Here is a 25,656-nt window from a genome sequence, read left to right on the forward strand (position 1 = left end):
CATCTGGTTCTGTATGACACCTTTATCATTTGGTTAAAAAGTAGGTTTACCGGCTGATTTTCATGTGCAGGCTGAAAAACCTACACGAACTTACTATGGAACTCTATTCCTGAGGCCTAGGTTGCGATACTTATTCGGTCTCACTTGCGATACTTATTGATCAGTAATAGACATTGCGGAGTACTTCGAAAAATGCGCAGTGGCAAAATTATCCGCTTTTTATGGCCATTTATTTTTCAGTGATATGAAAGGATGTTGGTTGTCTGATGTTATTTTGTATAAAAATAAAATGTGATACTTCCATGTATATCTCTATTATCTTGGAGTTTAACTTAGAATCGCTAATGGATCATTCATAAAAATATCTGCAACGTTACAAACTGAGCATACAGAATTTATAGATTTTAATAGAAGACATGGATTCGAATTTACATTAAACAAGACATTTGTCGTACTCTATTCACCATTGATAACACCCATTCTAGATTACGCATCAGCTTTTGGAATTAACATCTATCCACACTACTGGACAGTGTCGAATGTCTCAAAGGAGATTCATCAACCACTTCTCTTACAGGAACAAGATCTCATACCACACTGAAGATTATGCAGACATGTGCGATATCTTCGACTCATTTTCTGCTACAACAGAAGAAAATATATCGGCTTATATTTTCTTTAGAAATTTATTAAGGTCAAAGTAGACTGACCGCACTTATTGAACAGCCACAGATTCCATGAACACCTAGTAGCTCCCAAATTCTACAGGTGCTTGTAGCATTTGTTTTACTGTTTGTCAGATTTAGTCTGTCGCTCTGGTACATAAGATTAGAGCTTAATGCTTAAAATTAATGCGAAAATCTGTGCAACTATAGCGAAGGTAATAGTGCAAAAGCATATTTTTTGAGTAGCTGTATAAATGGAAGCCTATAAAGATTTGATAATAGAAATCATTATACTAAATTTCGTATTTTAAATCCCTTCTCTTTCCCCCTCCCGAATAAGTATTACTGTCCCAAAGAGAAGTGTACTGTTATTTATTCTCTGCCCTTGCGGTAGCGAAGTGGATATAATCACCACTATCCCCACACCGGGTGGAAAAGGCCAAGGTTTGAATTCAAAAGGGTATCATGCGTTTTCCTCCCGAAAACTCAGAATTTTCGTCCAGCAAACGGTCAAATCGACCGGAGAATTCACACAATTTACAGACAAAATATGCTAAAGCCTCAATTTACTCATAGCCTTAATTGCTTTGGATCCTAACACATACATACATATTTATTCTCAGTTGAATACCACCATCACCTGTCGGCATTGAGAAAACATCATCTCTGGGTGGTGGCACTCATCTCAAAAATAAATAGCAGTATACTTCGTTGGATAATTTGCTGCTTATTCAAGACAAAGAATCGGGAAACTCGTTCACAATATGAGATATCATTGCGTAATGATATGTTTGCAAACTTTGCCTTCATTCATACACCTACCTAAAAAAAAAAAAAAAAATATGATTTTCAATTGCATTTATTACGAGTATTTTTATATTTTAGTTCGTTTTAGCTAGACTGGAGAATCTGAGCATTAAGACTGATAAAACTGAAAGGAGTTGGGCGATACTACGCATTCGATTCCTTTGATTTCCTCTTTGTCTCGGCTCCTTTTATATTCACAAAATACCCATATATATTTTAAGAATTAAACTAATTTCTATTTTCTGTATTACCAAAGGGTAATATCCAGCTGCCGTTATATCCCCATCACGCTATTTTCCTTCTTTATGTTAATACAAGCTATCACATTTGATAAAGCGAGTTTCTTTTGTTGCTTTAGTACTTCGCCAAGGCAACTAAGGCCACTTTATTCGAAAGTGTATTGCGTCTATACATTACTCGCATTCTGTGGTCGATTTACTTATTTGTGATTAAAATCCCGAAATTTTGGAATAATAAATTAACCTGAGAAATCTTCGTTCGATCTAACTCTGTCACATCACGTTTGAAGAAAAAAAAAAAAAGAAAAAAATGACTACTTTCCATCTGGAGAGAATTAATTCAAACTCAAGCCCTTTCCACATAATGTATTTTGTTTATACTCCGGCCATATATGGTTACAAAAGTTTTCAAGATATAGAGAATATAAGAACATATTTAGTAGTTACGTAGGCTAGAGCCATCGTAAATTTAAACGCGTGTTGTAATGTACCCTCGTGTTTGACCACCCCACTATGACGGTGGTATGGAAGAACACGAAATCATAACCACTCCGCTACCCTCAAGGTTGCTGAATATATTTCAGAAAGTGATTTAATCTACTGCGCAAAATTTAGTCAATTTAAATTTCCAAATCTTTCCGTATCATTATGCACATAGCCTTTTTGTGTTGGACAACATAACAGCTTCTCTGCGCCTTCTGGAAATAGTGTGGATATTTATGACGCAAGTTAGTTGGAACCAGAGGCCGATGAACAGGTTTTCATCGCAGCAGCTTCCAACGTTCTTGCCCCATCCGAATCGGTTATCAGCTCATGACGGTTAGGCAATGACCCAAACTGGTGTTGGCTCTGGAATGAATGAATATAGCGAAAACTGTATAATAATCATAGTGGACAACAAATTTACTCCTTTTCTGATGAACTGAATCCAAATTTAAAATCAAATAACGTCCAGTAACCACAGATTTAGATAAGAATAAAATTTACGTTTGATGAAATTTTAACACTTTTTACATTAATAAACAGCGTGAAAATATAGTCAGTTGTGTTTTTTGTTCGTTTGCTTTTTCATTTGTAATAATCGGGATCTTCTCTGATCAATGGCCCACAAGAGTCTGATAGCATACTGTGCATCTTCCATCGTGACTGGTGGGCTCCTTCCACGCCATGAGAACAACGGAATGGAGTGATACTTTACGTTTATATATTTATTATTATTTTCTTTTTGAACAACATCTGAGCGCGAAGAACAATTTCTCCACTTCTCTATGCCACTGAAGTTTGGGCATCAGCATATACTACAACGAAGAAGCCACTCCTTGCTGCACAATTCCGACTCCTTAAATGGGCTAACCGGAAAGCTTGTCTCCCACCACAGGACAGAACTACAACCTTAGCGACTTTACTGGGGATGCAGCGACTACCTGGTGTTATTGAAGTACAGCGACTGATAGCCACAGTTAATATGGTCACAGACCAAATCTCAACACCGTCCATTTGGGATTCGTGTTACTGGCGAATACCCAAGCCAGAACTTCGATCGACCCCGATGCTCGACCCCGATGCTCCGAGTAGAGCATTGACCCCGATGCTCTACTCGGAGCATCGGAGACTTCATATCTCAGATCGCTTCCTCCCAAATCAAATGCTAACGGAAGTACAGCACCTCGATGTCGACTCGAATAAGTTCTGCATCAATAAAACCTATAGGAAAAATGTCTTAGCAGCTCGCTAGAATCACAAAAGCCAATGAAATCAAGCTGGTGCTCCTCTTTACACCGTCTTCCAAGCTCTCCTGTGCTTTGAAGAAATTCGTTCGCTACAAGTGGGGGCAAAGTCTCACCACACCCACGCGTTTTTAAACAAGAGCGCATCGATGCTCCTCCCCAGAGAAGGTATGAGTGCCATTCCTGTAATTTCAATTACGTGATGCAGCATATAAATACAGTATAGTTAATACTACATTAATGTAAGATATCATAATAACATGTTACATTTTTTTAAATTTTCCTTTTTATATCGCTGTGTGCACAATTAATTACTCAGATGTGAACCTCTGGCCTTTGTCGGCGACGGGACAGTTGCAACTGTACTTATTTATCAATATTGTATTTCATCTAGTTGCAATTAAAGATTAATTTGCGCAGCATTTGTGACAACCCCGTTTCTAAAATTCGTGATCTTCCTTTAATAAGGGCATTATACATATCTATATATTTAATTATTGCTTAAATGTGTTAAGGGCTTTAGCCTCAGGCTGCGAGAGATTTAGACAACGTACAAGTTAGTGGAAACGCATCATATTAGTACGCAGCTAAACTCTGAATTAGCAAAACATGCAAAGGCGGCAAAACATGCAAAGGCAGCATCGATGATTATACCAGCTGCGCCCCTCGGGGGCGCAGCTGGTATAATCATCGTTTAAGTTATATCTCATATTGTGAATACCTTCACAACGAGTTCGCGTGATATTGCACTACTTCGAATAAGTAACGCTTCACCAAAGGAGAAGACTTGTTACTTATTCTCAGCGGATATCACCATCTAGACGGCACCGTTTCAGGGCTATTTGGCCCTTTTTTGGTGGGTGGGTTTGTCATCATTGCATCACTAGGATACCTAGTGATGCAATGATGACAAAACAGTTATGAAGTATAACTCCACAATACGAAACGGTGCCATCTGGGTGGTGACATCCGCTGAGAATAAGTAACAACACTTCTCCTTTGGTGAAGCGTTACTTATTCGAAGTAGTGCAATATCATGGCAACTCGTTGTGAAGGTATTCACAATATGAGATATAACTTAAACGATGCCGCCTTTGCATATTTGTGCTAATTCAGAGTTTAGCTGCGTATTAATATGTTGCGTTTCCACTAACTTGTACGTTGTATATTTAATTATGTAATCATCGCAATCATAACAATAGCCATCTGGTGAATTAACACACTGACGTGACATTTTTAAAAGCACATTCAACGTTAACGTCAGACTTAATTACTTGACTCACATACCTCTGACTGATTGATCTGTTTGGGTGGTTCGCTTTAAATTTCCATCTGACATGCAAGGGGTGGGTGGGGTAGAATAGTCTAGAAACTGCCATAAACTGACAGTTTCGGCAGTACTCAATCAACAATCCATTTAAGATGAACAGATAGGCCAAACCTAAGTACGCGATAACTAAAACATGGAATATCTTGCGAAGTGAAGGTGCTAATCAAAAACGGGCCGCCTACTTGAAAGCAGCATTAAAGAGTGCACGAAATCCATTAGATTTCTGTTGAACAATTTTTCATTATTGTGCAGTATTATCCCTGACATCGTGTCCTAGGTTGCCCTCGGGGGCGCAGCTGGTATAATCATCGTCCTCCCCTCACCGGGTGGAAAAGAGTTCGAATCCAGTCAATAAAGCATATATCCTCCCGGAAACTCGGGTTTTCTGTCCAGCAAATAGTATATGGGGGGGGGGGGGTGAGATTAATTATTTATTCTATTTATATACTTTATTATTATAGACCTTATTTTAATCTATCCGTTAGCTATTTCTTTCCCCCTTTTCCTTGGAACCATAAAGGCTGTTGTTATTTTCTTTATTCCTTTAAACAGGGGGGGGGGGTCCTCACTTCCCTTCCAAGGCCCACACGCTACCTGCTGCATAATATATTATTCCCTTAATTTTATCCTGTTTGTTCATCAGAAGATCCAAGTACTGAGGACTTTATTTTATTATTTTTTCTCTTTATATTAGCTTCCCTAGCTTGGATAGTTCGTACTACTAATTATAGCTCTGAGGTCAGTCTATTAAAACGAAACAAGGGGAATTAACATAAGTATTTATTTACCATTTTGTATAACTATTATTTACACACACTATATATTCATGATTATCAAAATTTTACAACACAGTACTTATTATCATACATGAAATGGTGTCCTCCCTTAATCACTCTTCTTGAATAATTCATAAATTTCCACTTTATTTTAATACTAAATCTTAAATATTCTATCTTGTACACCTTTATATGGTCATATATATATATATATATATATATATATATATATCGTTTCCAACATAAACTGAATAACTCCAATAATTTTTCAGTCTCTCTTACATACTCTATGCAGGAGATTTCTACTGAATACACTTCACTCCGTTAATAGCAATTAGACAATTCATGAAATCAATTCTTACTTTTAACAAGTTTCTTTAAGTTTCTTAGCAATATCTCTCATCACAGATGAGTAACATTCACTCACTCTCTTTCTCTCTCCCTCTATTTCTATTATATCTTATTCCTATCCTTACAATATAGTAGTATTTACGTTACAATAGTTCTCAAACTGTCCTGTCCAATTTTCTCCCATGGATTTCTTTACCACACCGTTCTCGTTAGTAAAATTCACTAAACTGACTTACTTGGTATCTTTTTTCTACCACCTGGGTGAGTTTCCGATCTTTCAGGTCTTCCTCCGAGTTCTTCCCTGATCTGCTAGGCTTACAGCTCTTTTCTGCCTCCACGCCGATCTTCCCACACTCAGGACTTTCTCCGGGTCATTCTGCCTTTCGCTATTACCTTTACCCACTCAGCTATCATAATCGGACTTTCTATATGCGTTTCCCGCACTCCCAAAAATATCTTTCCGCCACTCTCACGCCTCTCCGGGATTCTCCTCCGGATCTTTCCCTTCCAGGCTTCGGGACTCTGACTTTCCGGCTCTGGCTCCTTCTTCTTCCTGCATCAGAGTTTTTGTTTCCAACTCTCCCTTATTTTTCGTCCAATCATAGTTTTCTCTCCCTCTTCATCTTTAATTTCATTTGCTCATTTTTTCCTCGTCGTCCCGACCCGCGTCTGGTAGGTCGAGCTCCCTTCTTTGTGTCGAGAACATCCGGGCACTAAGCAATCTGTAGAACTATCTTTGGGATGCCCGCTACCACTTACCTCTTCCGTCACGCTTACTTCCAAGACACCGCCTGTGAAATTTTTGAGAGTGCCTCCCGTGTCGGCCTGTTTGGACTTTGTTTACTGCTCGAACACGGTGAGCTCTCTGATCTGGGTCTTCCCTTTGGATGGAGTATGAAACCACTTTAGGGGTGTGGGCGTTCTTTTGTCCCCTGCTACCGTCAGTTGGCAACAGCCCTTTTTCTGTACACACGAACTGCGTCAAACTGGCCTACCCATTGTATCACAGTTCAGTTAGCATCCCCCCTGCTGTTAAGCTAATCTCTCAGTATTGAAAGATGCACCGCATAAGCAAATCTGCTGAGTGCTTATCTGTTAAAAACATTAGATATTGTAAATTATAAATTCCTAAAAATATATGTCAATTACATCCCAATTACAAGTAAATCGACCAAAGAACGCACGCAATTTACAGACATTTTATATACAGCGCAATATAAGTTGATGATGCGCCTAAAACCCTACAACAGCAACCTCCGAGGTTAGTTGGCAAGACATATCACTGACTGCCACTGGTTTGAAAGGGGGGGGGGGAAGTCGAATCCCATCGATGAATAAAGGAATTTGTAGTCTGCAATCGAGGCTGTTATATCCGAGATGAGATACAGGGATAGGTTTTTCACACTGCACAACATGAAAATCGTAATGTAATCACAAGCTTTAACAGGCCTCGTGAATTGCAGAGTGGATATAACCACTGTTCTCTCCCTCCCTCCACATTGACTGGAAATGCCTAGGTTCAAATTCAATGACGTGAGGAATTTCTACGGGCTTTTTTTTTCAAAGTGGCTGATTTAGTCTGTCTGGACGAGGACAGTAAGGTTTTTGCCTTCGAATATGGTTTTTCATCCAAAAAAAACGGAAAAATCGACTACAGAATACACGCAGCATACAGACAATATTCGTGTCGCCTCATTGTATCACTTAACACGGCCTCATAGCCACGCTTGACACACTACGCTATCCGTATAGATAATAACATACGGAGTTAAGTTTCAATCACCCGTGCTGTTAAAATAATTTTATTCTAGGCAGCGTATAGGTGCAACCCTCAGTTTGTTTCAAACATGGTTACTGATGTGAACATCAATAAGTTTCAAATTATCGATGGTATATATAGATAATTTTTAATATATTTCCTCACCCAACTCCTTTAATCCGATACTGTTAGAATCAACCTAAACAGTTAGAATCATATAATGCCCTCGTAAAACCTGTTTTACAACTTTTCTTGGCTAGCAGTTGAAATTTGAAGTCTCAGCAATTAATGAAATGGGAACATGTACCAATAAGAACTGAAAATAAGTTGCAAGGGGTATTTCAATTAAAAAGTACCGATGTCTACCTTCGGTTAATTTTATATTTAGGCGAATTGATTTGTCATCTGGATCTTTTTTTTTTTTTTGTCGTATGTGAGCTAATCTTTTTGAATTTGTTGTTAAAATGGATTAAATGGATCTTTCAGATTTTTAAGATTTCTGAATTGAAATTTTGGCTAATCAGCTACTTTCTCAATGGGAACACTGTCTCTCCCGCCTTGGTTTAGTCCGTCATGGGGGGATTTCTGAAACGAACGCAAACCGATTTTACTTTCTATGAGACATTTTCTATATTTGAAATTTTTTATTGAAGAGCGATTATTACATATAACCGCTGTGATTTCGTTTCATTTCTTCAAATAAAATCAGTTTACATTCGTTTTAGAAGTACGACTATCACGTTTTTAGGTTAAACCGAATATAGGGAATAACTTTTCCATTGAGAAAAAAAAACCCGGTTGATAGGTTAATTTAAATTTAGAAATTTTAAATTGTGAATGGTAATAGTCTAATTTTAACATAAATTAAAAGATTTTTGAAAATTCAAAAATTACATCGACGATCTCCGCAGCGCTGCACCACTTCTGGAAAACACTCTTCTTTTTGCTGACGACGCGAATACCTTCGCTCGCGTTAATGAAGCAAGACATAATGACGAGTTGCAGAGGTCACTCGATGAGCACCTTACCTAGTGCAACTCAATGGTAGCAAATATGCTGCTATGAGCTTTTGTCAGTGCGAGAAAGCACAACAGGGCCACCTAATTACAACATCGATGGTACTCTCTTGACTCGCATCAAAAACATGAAGAATTTGAACGTGCCAATTACATTCCAAACGGATGTAATTGGAATGAAAAGATAACGAGATTGATCATATTAAAATCAAAGAACTAATTCCTGTGCCGCTCTATTGATGGCTGTGAACGAGCTCAACATCGATCTGTAGCTCAGGCTGAATCACACCAGAAGTAATATCCTACATTTAGAAGGGTTTTTGGGGTGGGTATGGCTATCGATAACTTTTGAGATCGGACAACTTAGTTTCTTTTAGGGAGCTCCAAACTCTTTTTCAAAGTCTCTCAAAGCTGCTAATTATGATACAGTGTCATCTTTTAATATACAGATCCTTAATTGCAGTTTTGTAGATGATTGGATAGAAGTAACGTGAATCGTGCACTCAACCTGATTCAAAAATTATTCCATAGGTGGATAGGTCCGTCCATTTCTTTCTAGCCGATTTATTGAAAGGGTTGTCACCCTTGATTCTATGAGCCCCAAGAAGGGTTTTTTTGACACTGTTTCAATGCATATTGCTCCTTCTTCATTGACAAACCAATGTACATATCCTGTACTGATGGTATAAAGATCCCTATTGTTATAAATCTGATGATAACCTCCAGCTGACCAATCATGACTTTGACAGGGATATTATACAATTATTTTAATACTTTCGGATACTGTCTCTTTCAATAAATTCACAATGTCCACCTTGAGAGACCATATTGGTCTCCCAAGAAAAATCCCTCATCTCTTCACCAAAATTTTTTAACATCACAATAACCGCTGAACTGTCCTATCATGAAGATATTTTATTTTCGTTGACAGAATACTGCAATTCTATTAGCGTATTACAACTGTTTTCAAGGCTAAGGTGGAAATAAAAACGTGAACTTATGCATAATATCTGTCTCAACATTTAATATTATTAGATTTCTTGTCGAAATCTAATAATATTATTGGTTTTATTTAGGAGGTCACAGTATTGCAAATTTGAGAATCTGCAACTTGGAAGAGTTCCAAGATTTCCTTTAGCTTCTTTCATACATATCCTTATATTCTTTACATCTAATAACGACTTGGTATATTCCAATAAGTACTTAGTTTTATTTGCAGAAAAGTTTTCTCTAACTACCTTTACATCTAATAACGACTTGGTATATTCCAATAAGTACTTAGTTTTATTTGCAGAAAAGTTTTCTCTAACTATCTCTTTAACCTCTGTTTCCTATGCTGTTCTGAATTTCTGTTTTTGAAACTTTCTTCCCACATTCCCCCATGGATTTTGTTATATAAGCCCGGAGTGTTACACAGTGCTGATATCTGAGCATTGAGAGAATCAATTTCCATTCTTTCAATGTATTCTGGAGGGCACTAGCTAATTAAATAGCTGATATTACAGACAGTGACTCCTTTCCGGAGTCACTGATAAGACAGCTACGCGCTCAATTTCACTATGGAAGGTAAATGTCCACATCTGTTTGGTAGCCACTTTTAAATGGTTTACTGGATGAATCGACACTCTTGTGTCCTGGGACGTATGCCAGTAGAGTATCCCATGACCCCCGACTTAGGAACAAGCTAGCTCCATCAATTATCCGGAACCGTCTGGAATTTGGACACATCTCTGGCTTTCGTGCCCAACAGGATCCTTCAGTTTGAGGGCGAATATAAAAAAATGCGAATGTGTCAAATATGGGATATCCATGTGCTTCCGAATAACACTGGCTGTATGATGGTCTGCTCAACTGTCACCGTAAACTTCACCTCAATGTTACTTTAATTCTTATTAATATTGATGTATTCAGTTATTATTCACGTCAATACTACCTCCATAGTGTTAATTGGCCTGTGTGCATTATGTGTTTTCGTATGTCATCGTTCGTGCATCTCTTTTACAATAATGAACATTTGTTTATTTATTGGGCAATTATTTTCACTCCATAAGTAAATACATTGTACTTTGTTCATTTTCTTTACATTGTTGATACTTGGGCTACAATTTAAATGCCGGGTGGGCTGTCTGTAAAAATATATGGGCAGTGAGACAACGCGTTACAAAAGGAGTGAATGTTATCATCATTATATTTTCACTTCTGATTATTCAGATTATTCAAAATCAGAGCTCGGTGCACGAGTCAAACTTAAGAAACGCACAACACGCGGTTCGATGAAGCAGATATTCTTAAATTTTCATTTCGATTACGAATTAAAAACATACAAAGTATTGGCCATCAAGATATTTTAAAACCTTCCATATTAAGTGAGAGACTACCGGTCGATTTTTCCGCTGCATGGATCTTGAACCGCATCACGGTTCCGCAAGAGAAATTTGCTTTATGCAGGTGATTATCATAAAGAAACAAGTTTTTGTGATCTCTCACATTGTGTAATCTATCGACAGTGTAAGTTATGACCATAATTCTTTTTTTTACGTTTTAAGGTTAAACTCATTTAACTTTAAAACGTAAACTATTAATAAAAGTCATCCTATTTTCGTGCTGTTCGCATTTATGCAAATTATCCAAATTCTCAAGACATAAACAATTTTATTTCAAATTTTTCTTTTATTCAGTCATTTAATCATGCTTTTTTCCTTTTCAGTTACAAGTAGCCATGGAAGATTGGGAATCCAGCTCAACTAAAGTGGGTAAGTAAGAAGTCTTAATCTCAGAAAGTAGTAGTGATGTGTTCTTCATACGCCTCTTGTAGACATCACGGAAAAATTGCTCAAAGACAAAACCTTTCAATACAGTTATGATAAATTCTGTGCGTGATACAGACACTTCTAAATTAACGCGTTAAAATCTTTGATTGAATTAAAATAAAAACCGCTTCCAATAAAGACGTGCTGCTTGAATTAACAAATAAAAAGCATCGCGTGACAAAACAGTTGCCGTAGGGCAATGGAATCCGGGAAGCGACAGCATAAATAAATACATTTAGGAGTCGGGGAGCTTAGAAGTATTCTCACTTTCCATCCATATTTATATTAACATAATTCTCGATATCACATAAAAACGTAGTTTTTACTGTACTGTATTTTTGTGTATGATTCAAGTATACCAATACAACAATGCCAATTGGTTTACATTCATAAAATTACTTTAATAATTTTATGAATTTATCGTAAATTTATGGATAATAGAATCGATATTCCACTGTTTGATGAGGTAAAGACAATTATTCTTAATAATGCCAAGAATTAATTAATTACCGGTATTTACTGTATTTTTTAGCCTGATTAAACTGATTTCCTTTAAATATCATGTAAATTCTCAACATGAACTTCACTGAGTAGCATATACGTAGTGCAGTGAAGCTTAATTTACAGGGATGGCGTACTTATCATGGTTGGTCAAAACGGTCATCTTATAACACATTACAATGCCAGCTGGCCACACTGTCTCTAATTAGGGTATTTTGTTACACTATTGAATCAGTATTAATATTCGACGTGTCTGTATGTTGAGAAAGATCTCAAAAACCTTTCAGAAGAGGCTAAAGATTTATGGGCATCAATTTAGCATATTGGCGATATCTTATTATGAAGCAGTGAGATAGGAAACGAAGTACTACTATATGCAGGTTATCCAAAACTGTTCTTCCGATTTCCTGTGGTTTTGTTTTGGCATTGGAATTTATTGATACAAAACCATAAGCAAGTTGCATTAAGTACCCAAACTCAAAAGAGCTACGTGGGTTACATTCTGCGTCTGCTTGTTATTGCATTTGCTGGAAATATTTTGGTACATTATCTGCTCAGTCTCTATGTTATGTACATATGTGTGTTTTTACGAGCCGATCTATATTTTGTTTGTTCTGAAAAATCAGGAATAACTCACACGATGGAAACCCTACTCTTTCTTTATGAAATCGGCAGACTACAACACGATTGAAGACGTATTCGAAAATCAACCCCCCCCCCCTTACGATGGGGCTCTAACCCCCAATATCTTAAGACATGCGACAAGTGGTGAATCTACTATATTGACTCGGAAGAATGGCGCTCCATAGACATCACAACTATTTATTCACATTAATATGCATTTCGTAATATGAAATGCTGACCTATTGCAATATCTTCTTGTATTATTTCCTTTAAAATGTCCACACTTGCTAAAAATAGTGGAACATAAACGTAATTTTTCATATAACACGTAATTTTTAACAAAGGAAAGAAATTAAAGGGAGATCAGGCGAAGAGGCTGGCCAAGCTTCTTCGCCTGCACTTCTCATTTAGGATTGTTTTAATTACTTTGTGAAGGTGAAAATGGCGTCCTATTTTCAAGTGAAACATCTGGTTTATCCACAGTTTAACGTGCTCTTGAGATTTATTGGCACAAGGGCTCTTGCTAGGAAGAATGGCCTAACCACTTTCTCAATAGTGATAACACATAAAAAAAATCACTCTAAAGCTATCGCTGGCACCCTCGCGTGTAGCACAGTGGTTATAATTAAGGACCTCTCACACCGAGTGAAAAAGTCCTGAGTTCGAATCCTTTCAATAATGTGAACAATTTTTATGGATTTTTCCCAAATCCATAAAAATTGTTCAAATTAGTTGGTTTTGGGCGAGGGTTGCGAGGATTTTTGAGGGAAACTTGGATTGTTCGTCTAACAAACAGCATAACATACCGATAGAAGAACGTACACAACTAACTACAGATACAAAGATATTGAGGCCTCGTATTCTTATTTACTTTGGTGCTTAACATACACATAACCTACTTATTATCTCCGACGTGTTCGACATAGGAATTTTACTTCCCCGTATTCTAACATTGTCCGTTCTCTCTTTTTCAGAAAGAGAATTTTTCCTCGCCATTAATAAAAATTTTCTACAGGAATGTGCCATTATCAGCAAATTCTTATTTACAACAGTCAAATTGATAGCTTTTAATCAATTTTTCCTTCATATTGGCGTGTTGCAATAATTGCATTTTGTAGGAAAAAAAGAAACAGTTTTTCGCATCAATTTAGGTAAGAAGAGCGAGATGCTATTTCAGAGTAAATATTCCAATAGTCTGAAAAAGTAGCGCAACACTGCGTTGTGATTTTATGTCTTGACTCTTTGGCGACACGTAGTGCCGCCAGAGAGTGAGTGAGCCAGTGGGATAGCTTAGGATTATTCTTCTTTAGAAACTGCTAATCATATCACGAATCAGCCTAAAATAAATAATACCATTTTTATTAGAATAACATCACCCAGTAGGTGAAACCATTATTCATTAAAACTCCCAGGCACTATTGTGACCAGTTCGAATCTATTCGGGTCATTCATCACACAACGCGTATCCTCAATTGGCAACTTTGTGTCGAGCGATGAATAAATGTATCCGACTTAATGTAATGAGGGCAGCCAAGTGGTGCGCAGAAGAAAATCTTCCCACAGAAAATGTTATGTGAATAAATATCCCCTGTTGGTGGCTGCGTTGACCCAATACAGAAATTTAGTAAAGAAGCGGGGTGCTGATTGGGCGTAGATATTGAAATAGTTTGTGAAAATAACGCAATACTGTGTTACGTTTTTTTGGCATGACTGTCTGGGGATATATCTCGTTTAAAATTATATAAATCGATTAAAATGGATATTAGTTGCTTGCTTTGGGTCGTCTCGTGGATGAACGTAGTCATTTCTAAAGCGCATAAGCCATGCTCTCTCACTGGACTAAAATTTCTCCAGGCAGTCAAAATCAGAAAAAATAACGCTGTGCCCTTTTCTCAGACCAAGTTTTCTAATTCTCCACCAATTGTTTGAAGTACATTCGATTAGCTACTGATGCGACATTTTTCAGGCAAGTATCAGGCTGTCCTGTACATTTCATTTTCGCAAATGAAACCAGTGTTGATCGATTATCACTTTGCACGAATGAAGTAACTCACTTGGGAGATACAGTATTTTCGTAATTATTGTAAATTTCTTTTTGACATTAATTACTGATTTCTTTATACAAGAAACTGTGGTTAGTATTTACGAATCTTCTTCATTTCTCAATACTAGATGGTTTCGGGTTAAGATACCATCTGGTACAATGGGTACTCAGCTCTCTTAAGTACATCAGCGTTAAGGTGTGTAACATGTGGTATATAGCGAGTTGACAATTATTTCCCCCAACCAGCCTGTAAAAAGATCATCAGATGACGTCCTTAAGAAAGAATAAGTTTCAAGCGACTATAAAACCGGCCTGTAATTATTAATACTTTCAAATATAATTGTAGTACGCACAGATATTTACATTTCATTCAGCTGCAGTTGTAAAACATTTTAGGGGACCATAGTCATGTTGCTATTTTAATTGTAGAATAATGTGGTTTTAACTTCAAAATTATAAAATATCATATGATATTTTGGCCTTTATGAAATTGTAAAAAGATAGGATAAATTTCAGTTATCGCTTTTTGATTATATAAACGTCATGATTCGAAAAAAAAAAAAAAAAAAACAGACTTTTGGGGGAAAAAATAATAATTGTCGATTTATATTAGATTTTAGGCCTCCGTAGCCGAGTGGGCAGGAGCGGGAGTGCAGTAGCACACGCTCTTTGAGTAGACCGGGGTTCAAGCCCCTGACTGCTGAATACGGTCTATCTGCCAACCCGCACTGGACCAGCGTGGCAGATTATGGTCCCCCTCAACATGAATTGTTGAGGAGGCTTCCATCCTGCAGTGGGTTGATAAAGGCTGCACTTTACTTTTTACTTTTTTTTTATTAGATTTTAATGAAATTAACATTAGTAAAAGCATATGATGCAAGAAAAGCAAGCTTATATACCGTCAGCCAAAAAAAAAAAACCTGCCCAATTCACCCATCCATTAACTCTCCATGTTTCTGTTGTTCTGCCTTGAATTTATTTAAGTTGTCAACTACTGCAACGACAGGAGATTTGGTCCAGCAATCAACCACCCTCTAGCTAAAGGCAAATTTCCGCACATCTGTTCCACAACTGTCTTTCCTCAATTTAAATTTGGCCCCTTAGGCGACTAATCTTGGAGAGGAAAAATATAATCAGCATTGCGCAAACCATTGAAGGCATTATACACCTCAATCAGATCATCTCGCAGGTGCCTAGTCTCCAGACAGTGCACTTTGCAAAACTTAAATTTTTCTTTGTAAGACCAACCCTTTGTACCATTCACCAGCCTCGTCGCCTTTTTCTGTACTCGTTCAAGCAGCTCTACATCCTTCCTAAAATGAGGCCTCCAGACCTATATACAGTACTCAAGAAAGATAGTCATCTCCTTATACCTGCTAGAAAAATTTCTATATATCATTGACAAGGCGACTCTTGCAGGTTATCTGCACTGCTCAGAAAACCTCATATCAGACTGCACAATTTTACCCCCCCCCCAGGTATTTTTCATTCTCTACCATCCTGAGTGTAGTACCACCCAGTTGATACGTTACTCTGGGACTGCTGCTACCCATTTGCAATACTTTACATTTGTCAATATTAAACTTCAGTTGCCACTTCTCAGCCCATCTCCTCAACTTTTCTAGATCCTGATGCAGTGACATGCTGTCATTGTCACCCTTCGTATCGTCTGCAAACATTAAGCCTGATATACCTTCATCAATATCATTGATAAATAGAAAAAACAACAATGGACCCCTTGGGGGAAGGGACACTACTAATCACATTAGTCCACAAAGAGCAGTTTAAGTGAGAGAAGAAAGAGTGTCCGTCCATTGATTACCACTCTTTCTTCTCTCACTCAACCATCCCTTTATCCATAGCAGCAACTTCCCCTTAATGCCATACTACTCAAACTTGTACAATAGTTTCCCATATGCAATAGTATCAATATCATTGGGCAGACTCAAATCCCAAGTATATAATATCAAAATTATTTTTTGCATGCAGTTCATTTTTATCTTTAACACCATGCCCGAGTATCTTGGTGATGGACAATGGCTCCATGACTTCTGGTTTTGGAAACTCTCGATTTTCATTTACGATCAGGCAACTGAACCACAGGCCCGGAGATGGTTTACCACAGTGGGGGCTGAAACGCAGTCCGAAAAAGTTTAGTAACTGACAGTACGGGTAAAGGGTTTGTACCAGGAAATTCAACAAACAAAATTTGAGTTTAAATTTTGTTTACCATGTGGGTATAAGATTTCCTTAATTTGAAAACGTCATCAACTCCCACGTAATGATCTTTAGTAATTATAGTATATTAGTTGAAATTATATTTGAAAATAACAATTTAAAGTGTTGCAAAAAATTTTTTGCGATGTCCTAGTACAATTATTCTTATGGTGAAATTTTTTTTCAAGTATGTTTTCTTTTTTGCTTTCCGAACAGTCGTTTTAATAAAATGATATTTCACTCATAATCCATGCCTGAAATAAGTATACTTAATTTTAAATATGATATGTACTAGTACTCTCAATAATGAAATATCATATAGCCGTTCGTTTTATTCCAGTATATAACTTGTATGCGGTTATAATAGTGGAAATAATATCGGAAAATAATTATGAAACACTGAAAAAACCGTATTTGTTAACAGCTGGTGTTATTCACTGATTCCGATGCCTTAAATAATTCCTTCAATGGAAATAATATTAAGTTCGCTGGAGTTTTGGTTGAAATATAAAAAGCGAAATAAACCAAAAAGTAGTTTTCTGGGATTTGGATTCTTTGGGATAATAATAATCTTAAAAGCATCGGGTTGACGATCTTCTTGAGAACTAAAATTAGCGGAAACAAGATAAGGAGTAGGAAGCAAGAGGAAGTGAGTGCAACCGTGACGAGAGATTTCTTAGCGATCGGGGTTACGTGGGTGGTCTTTCTTGTTTTGAAAAGCTAGGTTTGTGTTCTCAACAGCTGATGATCATAATTTCTCCATCATAAAAAACACTGAAAAATATACAGTTGAAAACAGCTAGTTTGTGTCTGTCTGAAAATTGACCAGTTCGAAAGAAGATATATTTAATTCCCGTGAAGAACAACAAAAGAATCTTACTCGACCACATAAAAACTTTTTTTTTTTTTTTTTGTTTCTAGATAAATATAAATTATATATGCAACTGAATTATGATGAGTGGAGATAGATAAGCCTAACCATCAACTAATCTTAACATTTTCGTATTCTAAACGTATCTTTTATTTAAAATTGTTATAACGATTTATTGCACATGCGGGTATTTTTAAAATCTAAACAGCTTCATGGTTGATGGTAATTATCTATTTATTAAAACCTTTCGATATCTAGCCTTATCCATCTATTATTTTCCCATCCGGGTATCTTTGTTTGTACCAAGCTAATTCCGGTTAATATACACAAAAAGAACACGAGCTAAAATTTTTTAGACCCTGGCCTTTTATTTTTCTAAAATGATCAGATTACAGTCCAGGAGAGAAATAAAGTTATCTTATGTAAATGGCGCCCTTTATTTCATCATCTACCAATTTACCGCCTTCGTGCTTGATTCAGTGCACCGGTCCTTGCCCAACATAAAACAGCATTGACCAGGTCAGCAGGAACGACTACCTAGTGCTCTTCAGGTAGTTATTTTTATCGCTCTTTCTTTTTTTTTTTTCTTCTTCTCTTCTGAGTTAAATTTCTCATCTCCGTTTTAATTTTGCTATTACAAAAAAGTTTGTACTAGCAAAAAAAGAAAGGTTGATAATTTCGTAAATGATTCATTCAGTTTTCCTATTTTAAGGGTATCATAAGGCGTATATATTCCCTGTCTCAAGAGATATAATATATTCAATTTTAATATAATAATTTTTATTTTCAATTTTAGCTTTTCTTTATATTTGCTTTACTAAACGATATACAGGGGCTAAAGTACGCGTACAGTGGCTTATTTTAATTTTATTTTATTTTCCAATAGATAATATGTAGATAGTGATGGGTAGGAATTTGACAGCTGATGAGCGCAAGTGGGTATTCAAATACTACTGGAAAATCGAGATTTGGAAGAGGCTGGAAGTCGATTCTACTTTAATAGAACGATTCTCTCTTTTCTCACTTTAAAGTGGCTGGTTTTTTTTTTTTTTTTGTTTTTTTTTAAGCTGCGTATTCTGCAGTCTGCCCAATGAAATTCGAATTAAATTAAGTATGATTAATTGTTTATGATTGATTTTAATATATTTATTATACTTCGATATTTATTTTACTGTCAATATTTTCTCTGTTGCCTTCATGCGATTAAGGCGGAGACACAATTACAATTCTTTCTCCCAGCCAGCGAGAACGTTTCCTCCCACAAGGTTTTCAACAACCGTACCAACTGACATCCCTTCACGCAGTTCGCTGGCGAAACTAACATTAGTTTCGCCAGCGAACTGCGGTATGTGTGTGTCAACTTTAAATAAAAATATACCTACTTTTAACAAAGTACAATTTTATTGTTAGAATCTTTATTCTCTTACTTAAAATACGATATTTTTCATTATCGTAAACTTTGTTTGGTGAGCGATTGATTTGTTGAGAGTCTGGCAAAAACAATACTTTCTATGTATATATTAAGTGCAATAGCATAATTAATTCACAGCCATTTCTGAATTAACAGAATATCTATAAGGTAGCATCGTTTTAAGTTATATCTCATATTGTGAATACCTTCACAACGAGTTGCCATGATATTGCACTACTTCAAATAAGTAACGCTTCACCTAAGGAGAGGGTGGTGGTACCTATCTGAGAATAAATAACATTAGTCTTCTCCTTAGGTGAAGCGTTACTTATTTGAAGTAGTGCAATATCATGGCAACTCGTTGTGAAGGTATTCACAATATGAGATATAACTTAAAACGATGCCGCCTTATAGATATTCTGTTAATTCAGAAATGACTGTGTATTAATGATGCTATTGCACTTAATATATATATAGTCTAAACGTGCTCGCAGCTTGAGGCTTTTAGCCTTAAACGCATCTTAATCTTAAACAATTCTTTCTTAAGAATTTCCCTTCGGTACACCTCTATTTGTAATAATCTAAAAAATAAAAAAAGAGGGAAAAAGATCTTTCATAACAAAATACTTCAACAAAACCTCTATTATCTTTCCAAGATGTTTGCTTGTTTCTTTTGTCCTTCCCCTAACAAAAACATTGCAATACTGTGGATAAATTCCATTTTTGACATTTCTCATTAGTATAATCATGACAACAGCAGATAAATATATATTCGGATATGAATTAACCTTCCTCATGCTAAGCGACTTTGTGGATACTACCGATTTTCTTCCACGCTATTGGCTAGATTTGATTCCAATCTAGACGAGAAAGACTGCTTTTCTTGAGTTAGTTGCTCTTGTGCGAGGGTCGCATGGTTTTTTCCTTCCCTGAAACTAGTTTCAACCAGATCCTCAAGAATTTCGACATAATCATTTGACTTTAATTAATTGTTTGTACATACTGAAAACCGAAAAATACGTTATTTGTGCACCCAGCATGGTACTGGTCTCGTGCCTGTTTTGTAGCATTATTATAGAACCATATTGGTCATTGGCGCAGTTCAGTGAGGTACTAGGTCAAGTGGAGATGAGATTACACAGTTGACTAGCAAAAAACTGAAGAAAATATGTGACTGTCCTTGGCCTTTGACTTAAGCTGCTAAAGGAGGTATATTAAGAATTAAACTTTGTATTGTTTTCTCTATTCTCGCCATAAAGGTAAATAACAGATGCCGTGTGTCCTGCAGAAGAAGAGAAACGTAATAGTGTTTTGTGGTTGCGTGGAGGCGGTGATATGTGCAAAAGTATAAGTTTGGGAAATTTTGTAATTTTTTCTTGTTGCACAATGGATGCTAACAGCAGTGAATAACTAAATCGTAGGTGTTTTTTTTTCTTTGAATTACCTGAAATTATTAAATATGTCATTGTGAAGTGTAGAGAATTAAGGGTAGAGCAAATTGCTGATGGGGAGTGCACAACCATAAAAAAAGACTTGCAGAATTGGTACCGGTTCTATGAGAAACCTCTTTTCATATATCCTCTAATTAAGGAAGATGTATTGTTGCTATAGTATGTTAAATAAATACCTCTTTCTTTTCCTATTTCGAATACCCAAATTTCAGTTAATTTTGATGAAATAACAAATTTGGAATAATAATAATAATATAATTCCAAATTTGATATTTCAACACAATCGAAATTTAAGTTATGATAATAACTTAAAATAATTGATTGATTTAATAAATACTAATAATTTAATAAATTATTAATCAAAATTAAATTATTTTAATAATAACTTGTAATTACTATTCTCATTACTTTACTTTTGTTGTTTCTATTTCGTTCAGTACAACAATCAGTACATTAAATCCACGATTTCCTACATGTCTTATCGTTTGAGATTAATCTAAATGGATTCAGCAGCCCCAAAATGAGAATCTACATTTTGTATTAAGTGGTAATACGTATAGAATGAATCATGAATTTCGTTTGACCCCACACAAATTAATCTAAGTGTTTGAGATCAGATGATCGTGGTGACCAAATCCATCGGTTATTACATTCTGCATTTAGAAAGTCAGAAACATCACGCGAAAATTGGGCTGGTGCACCGTCATGCGTAAACTACATTCTATTCTTTTCCTATTTTCAAGGATGTGTCTTCCAGTAGTTCCCACAAATTTTTATGCAGAAAAGGTAGGTATTTCATTTCTGAAATACTTTGCTGATAAAAAAAAAATAATAATAAAATAAATAAGGAACAATAAAATACACCACACTCTACTATACAGTGAAGGAAAATGTATATTGATATTCAGTACTGAAAATCGTATATGGGTATTCTTCAGCCTAGGTATGAGTATTTCGAGAGTTGAGTATTCCACTTCTTGTAAAATATGATTCATTTGCAACCAGAACATTGCTGAGAAATTGAGGACCACATGTACACTGCAAAATGAACCACTGAAAATAGTTTCTGCTCTTTTTCATATCTCATAACAACAACTCTTGTACAAGCTGACCGTGATGACCTCCGTACGCTTGGGATTTCGCCACGGGCAGGTATTCCAGAAATTTGGTGATGAGATTATCTTCATCTTCACCGTTAAAGTTGTAGTTCGTTCAGTTACAATAGAATGCCTCCTTCTGATCTTGAATACGTTTGCAAGAGCCGTTAACGTAAGACCACTGGGCTACGGTCGCCGCCTTTAAAACGAAAATCCGTCCGCACTTTGTTTTAAAGAGCCCCGAATGGCCGTTTTGCATCATCGAACAGTGACTGCCAATCTGATCAGCTTAACTTGGCGATGCCATGTTATGGCAATCAGCACATAATCGTTATGTCTTTTGTCCAGAAGAGAAAACAAGAATTCTTATCGTTCAAAAGCGAATACAAGCAAACCAATGTGCTAGACCAATCGAGTTGACGCGCAGTTACGTTTCAATTAACAATCTTCTTGGTCTACTCAAACACTAAACTATCCAGTATAATCGGTCACATTGCTGTTTACTGTAACCATGATATGGCTGGAAAGATCAAGACATCCCTGATGATTTCCACGCAGCACGCTAGTAAAATCGTTGTTTCAAGACCTCGGACCTCACTTAACAGATAATTTTAGAATAGTATGCTACCTCAGCAAGAACCAGGATTGCAGGAACTAAACTTTTTCGACTGACATTTCAGAACATACGGTCAATCAGGATAAAACCAGAAATTGCAAAACAAATGTTATCCTCCTCTCCACGACTCCTGATATTTTTTTGCCTCCCAGAAACCTAGTTAGATCCGCATCAAACTTTCATGCTTTGCGTCATCCCCAGAGGCCTTCTAGTGCAATGTGATTCACGCAAGAACAAAAGAGAGGAGGCGTTTTCATAATATTTAATACGAATATGGTCACGAAACATCCCATTTCTCAACGCTTACTGAAATAATAATGGTAACGTCATATTCCGTCTTTTTTGACGTTGGCGCTGTTTACCTGCTTACTGATGAAGCTATTGATAAAATCGCTGTAAACACTGAAACATCTAGTTTCACTCAGTCACTGAAATCAAATCATCCACCACCCTATGTTCACGGCATTCTTACCGATTTCAAATTTCGATATTACGAAACCAAAAGTTCAAACCCTTGCCAGAACACACAAAGTTCTGGATCTGGACAGCTCCATCCAGGCTGCTTCATTAATTCTATGGGGCACCACCGCAGTGTGTGAACCAGATCCAGCAATTGACATCTTTACTAGATGGATATTAACTGCTATTTGCCATGCCAAAAAACTTGAAAATCGCTCCACCTTTCCAGGATAGGATGGGACCCATACCTGCATAAAAGCCTTTAAAATCAAGTAAACCTTAATTGATGTTGGAAATCGACAGGCGAAATGGAAGCATTCTCCAATACCAGAACGCTCTTTAACAGGAATAAAGCCGCTTCCATTAGTAAGCATGTAGATAACTCTCTTAGGACGGCCCTTCTATCCACACAGACTGGATCGCTAAGTGTTGTTAACCACATTTCAAGGTTTTCAATGATGGACGCGACACTGGATGCTACAAGTATTCTCTCCACAGTTGCAACAAGAACAGCATACGACCGCATTGCCAAAACTTCAAGCCAATAATCAAAATTATTTCGGACCGATTGCATGCGCTTCCAGTTTTTTAAAGTTATAGAGAAGGATTGATAAGGTATACAGTAACGTATACACTAACCTCCAAAAAGGACAACGTCTTCTTTTTTTCATAGTTCATTAGACCTTTCCGGATAAACATGTAACTCAAACCGACATATAAGAAGACAAAGAAGCCACACAAGTTAGCTGTTCTCGTCGTGGTACGTAAAGCTGAGCTGACTGATTTCTAGAGGGGTGTTATTTTCGGATGCCACATTGCTGGTTTCTCGAATTGTGCAATTGATTTCATTCTACGCCACCCAAAATCGACTGTTGATGATTTCAAATTGAAGTGGAAGCGTGTCGGTAATACCACCACCAACGGACAGGAAAAACCACCTGATCTGAGGGTATTCGGAAGGGTAGTACAGCAAGCTCTTCAAACATTCTTGCAAAACATTCACGAGGAGCTTAAAGCGTCAACAGGAGTCGTGGTCTATAAGAACATACTACGTATGGAACTTCAGTCTCGGTTTTCGTGTGAGAGGGGGTCATATGCTAAACATCAACAGCAATCAGGAATCTAGCTTTGTATGATGCAAGAAACGCCGCAATTGGCCCGATAGCAGTGGAAATAGAATCTACTGAGTAACAAATCTCACTTCACTTTATTCCGATCAGATGAGCTGGTGTGAAGGATGCCTGGAGAAAGTCTTCTGCTGGAATGCATTGTGCCAGCAAAGAAATTCGGTGGAAATGAGGGTTATGAAGTGACCTTTGGTGGTTGTACAGGAAACCATGAACGTAGTGATGCCTACCTTAACATTTTGGACAATTTCAATGGTTTATTTCAACAGGATAATGCTCCATAGCAGTTGGCCGGTTTTCTGTTCGAGAATGGCTCATGGACATGAATATAACGTCGAGTTAGGTCCAGATCAACACGAATCACATTGGTAGTTCACCAGGTCACTATTCTGGAAGAAGAAGAATGGAAGACCACACCTGTTGCAGAGGATGAGGAAAGAGAATTTGATGGAATGTGTCATTAGCGGCCAAAATAGGAACCGAAGTTACTGAGTGGCATTTGACATCAATATGAAATTGAGTGGCAATGACATCAATATGAAACTGACGTGTTTCCGGATACCTTTTTGAAGAGTAGCCTATACCCACCAATCTTTAGTTTTAAAAGCGGCCGCCGTAGCTGAGATCAGGCACGAGGGTATATACTCACACGTGCTCCTCCGACCGTGTTGTCATTCCGGAGTACAAACATAATTTTTTTATTTATATGAACGTCTTCATAAAATACCCGTCCAGTAAGCGCTTAAGTAGTGTGGAGCGACAGACAAGAGACGAGATAGCATGGATCTGTAACAAACAGAAATTTAAAATAAATTTCAGCCGTAAAACTTGACTACTAACCGAGCAATCGACAGTTTGAACAGCAGCACTTCTTGAAAACGGAAATAAAAGTAGATACCGCAATTTTCAAGGTCGTCTAACTGAAAGAACAAATAATATCTTTTGCTCGTTTTTAAAGCAGAAATATCATTCCTGTTGTACCTTTCTCGTATTCACCATAATTAAGACGGATGGTGTTTTTTGGGGTTTTTTTTTTTATGAAAAAAGCTAAATATAGGGGTTCAGCTTAAATCACAAAAAAAAACTCAATATTTGTTTATAAATAAACATTGTATATTTATTTTCAAAGAGATTGACATAAGGAATTCATACATTGAAAACAACTGTATACATTAGTTCTGAAAGTGTTATGCATAATAAACAATATCTGTTTAAATTTACAGGGAACATATTTTCCAAGCTGCTGTGGAATAAATATGAGGAATATCAAATTATCTATAGAACTGCTATTCTACCGTAAGTATTGGCATTTTAATGAGAGGATATTTTAATGTCAGTTTTTAATAATAATAATTTAGAATATGTTGTTGTTGTTTTCATCTGTTCAGTCCCAGCCGACTTTATGGGCGAGCTGCCTCCATGCTGTCTGGTCTTCAACAGCTTCTTCCAAATCCTTGATGGTGTCGAGCCAGCGTGTTCTTTGCCGACCTCTTCTTCTTGTTCCACTGACCTTTCCTAGCATTATCTATTTATTCTTGAGCTCGACCATAAAATTTTCTGGTGAAAAATACTGGAGTAGGTTGTCACCACGTCTTTCTCCAGCAGCTAAAAAGAATTTTAAGGGCATTTTTGAACCGTTACCGAGTTGGCCTGTCTCCTGAGGCTTTACCTTTCCACAAACTTGAGAATTTCATCCTCTAAATAGGAAAAGCAAGCCACAGAATGCAAAAAATTTGTTGACACGATATAGTGATACCT

General features: G+C 36.8%; 1 protein-coding gene across 1 annotated transcript in view; it reads left to right on the forward strand.

The window, feature by feature from the left end:
* The window catches only part of LOC150088225 (uncharacterized), a 691,583-nt gene that overhangs the window by 216,972 nt on the left and 448,955 nt on the right, over positions 1-25,656 (forward strand). The window contains exons 5-6 of the mRNA XM_090369395.1: positions 11,378-11,423; positions 25,122-25,194. Coding sequence (XP_090225521.1) covers positions 11,378-11,423; positions 25,122-25,194 — 119 coding nt within the window. The remainder of the gene's footprint in view (positions 1-11,377; positions 11,424-25,121; positions 25,195-25,656) is intronic.

This window comes from Mastigoproctus giganteus, chromosome 3 (assembly GCF_048544385.1).
Source record: "Mastigoproctus giganteus isolate SK-2022 chromosome 3, ASM4854438v1, whole genome shotgun sequence".
Classification (NCBI taxonomy): domain Eukaryota; kingdom Metazoa; phylum Arthropoda; class Arachnida; order Uropygi; family Thelyphonidae; genus Mastigoproctus; species Mastigoproctus giganteus.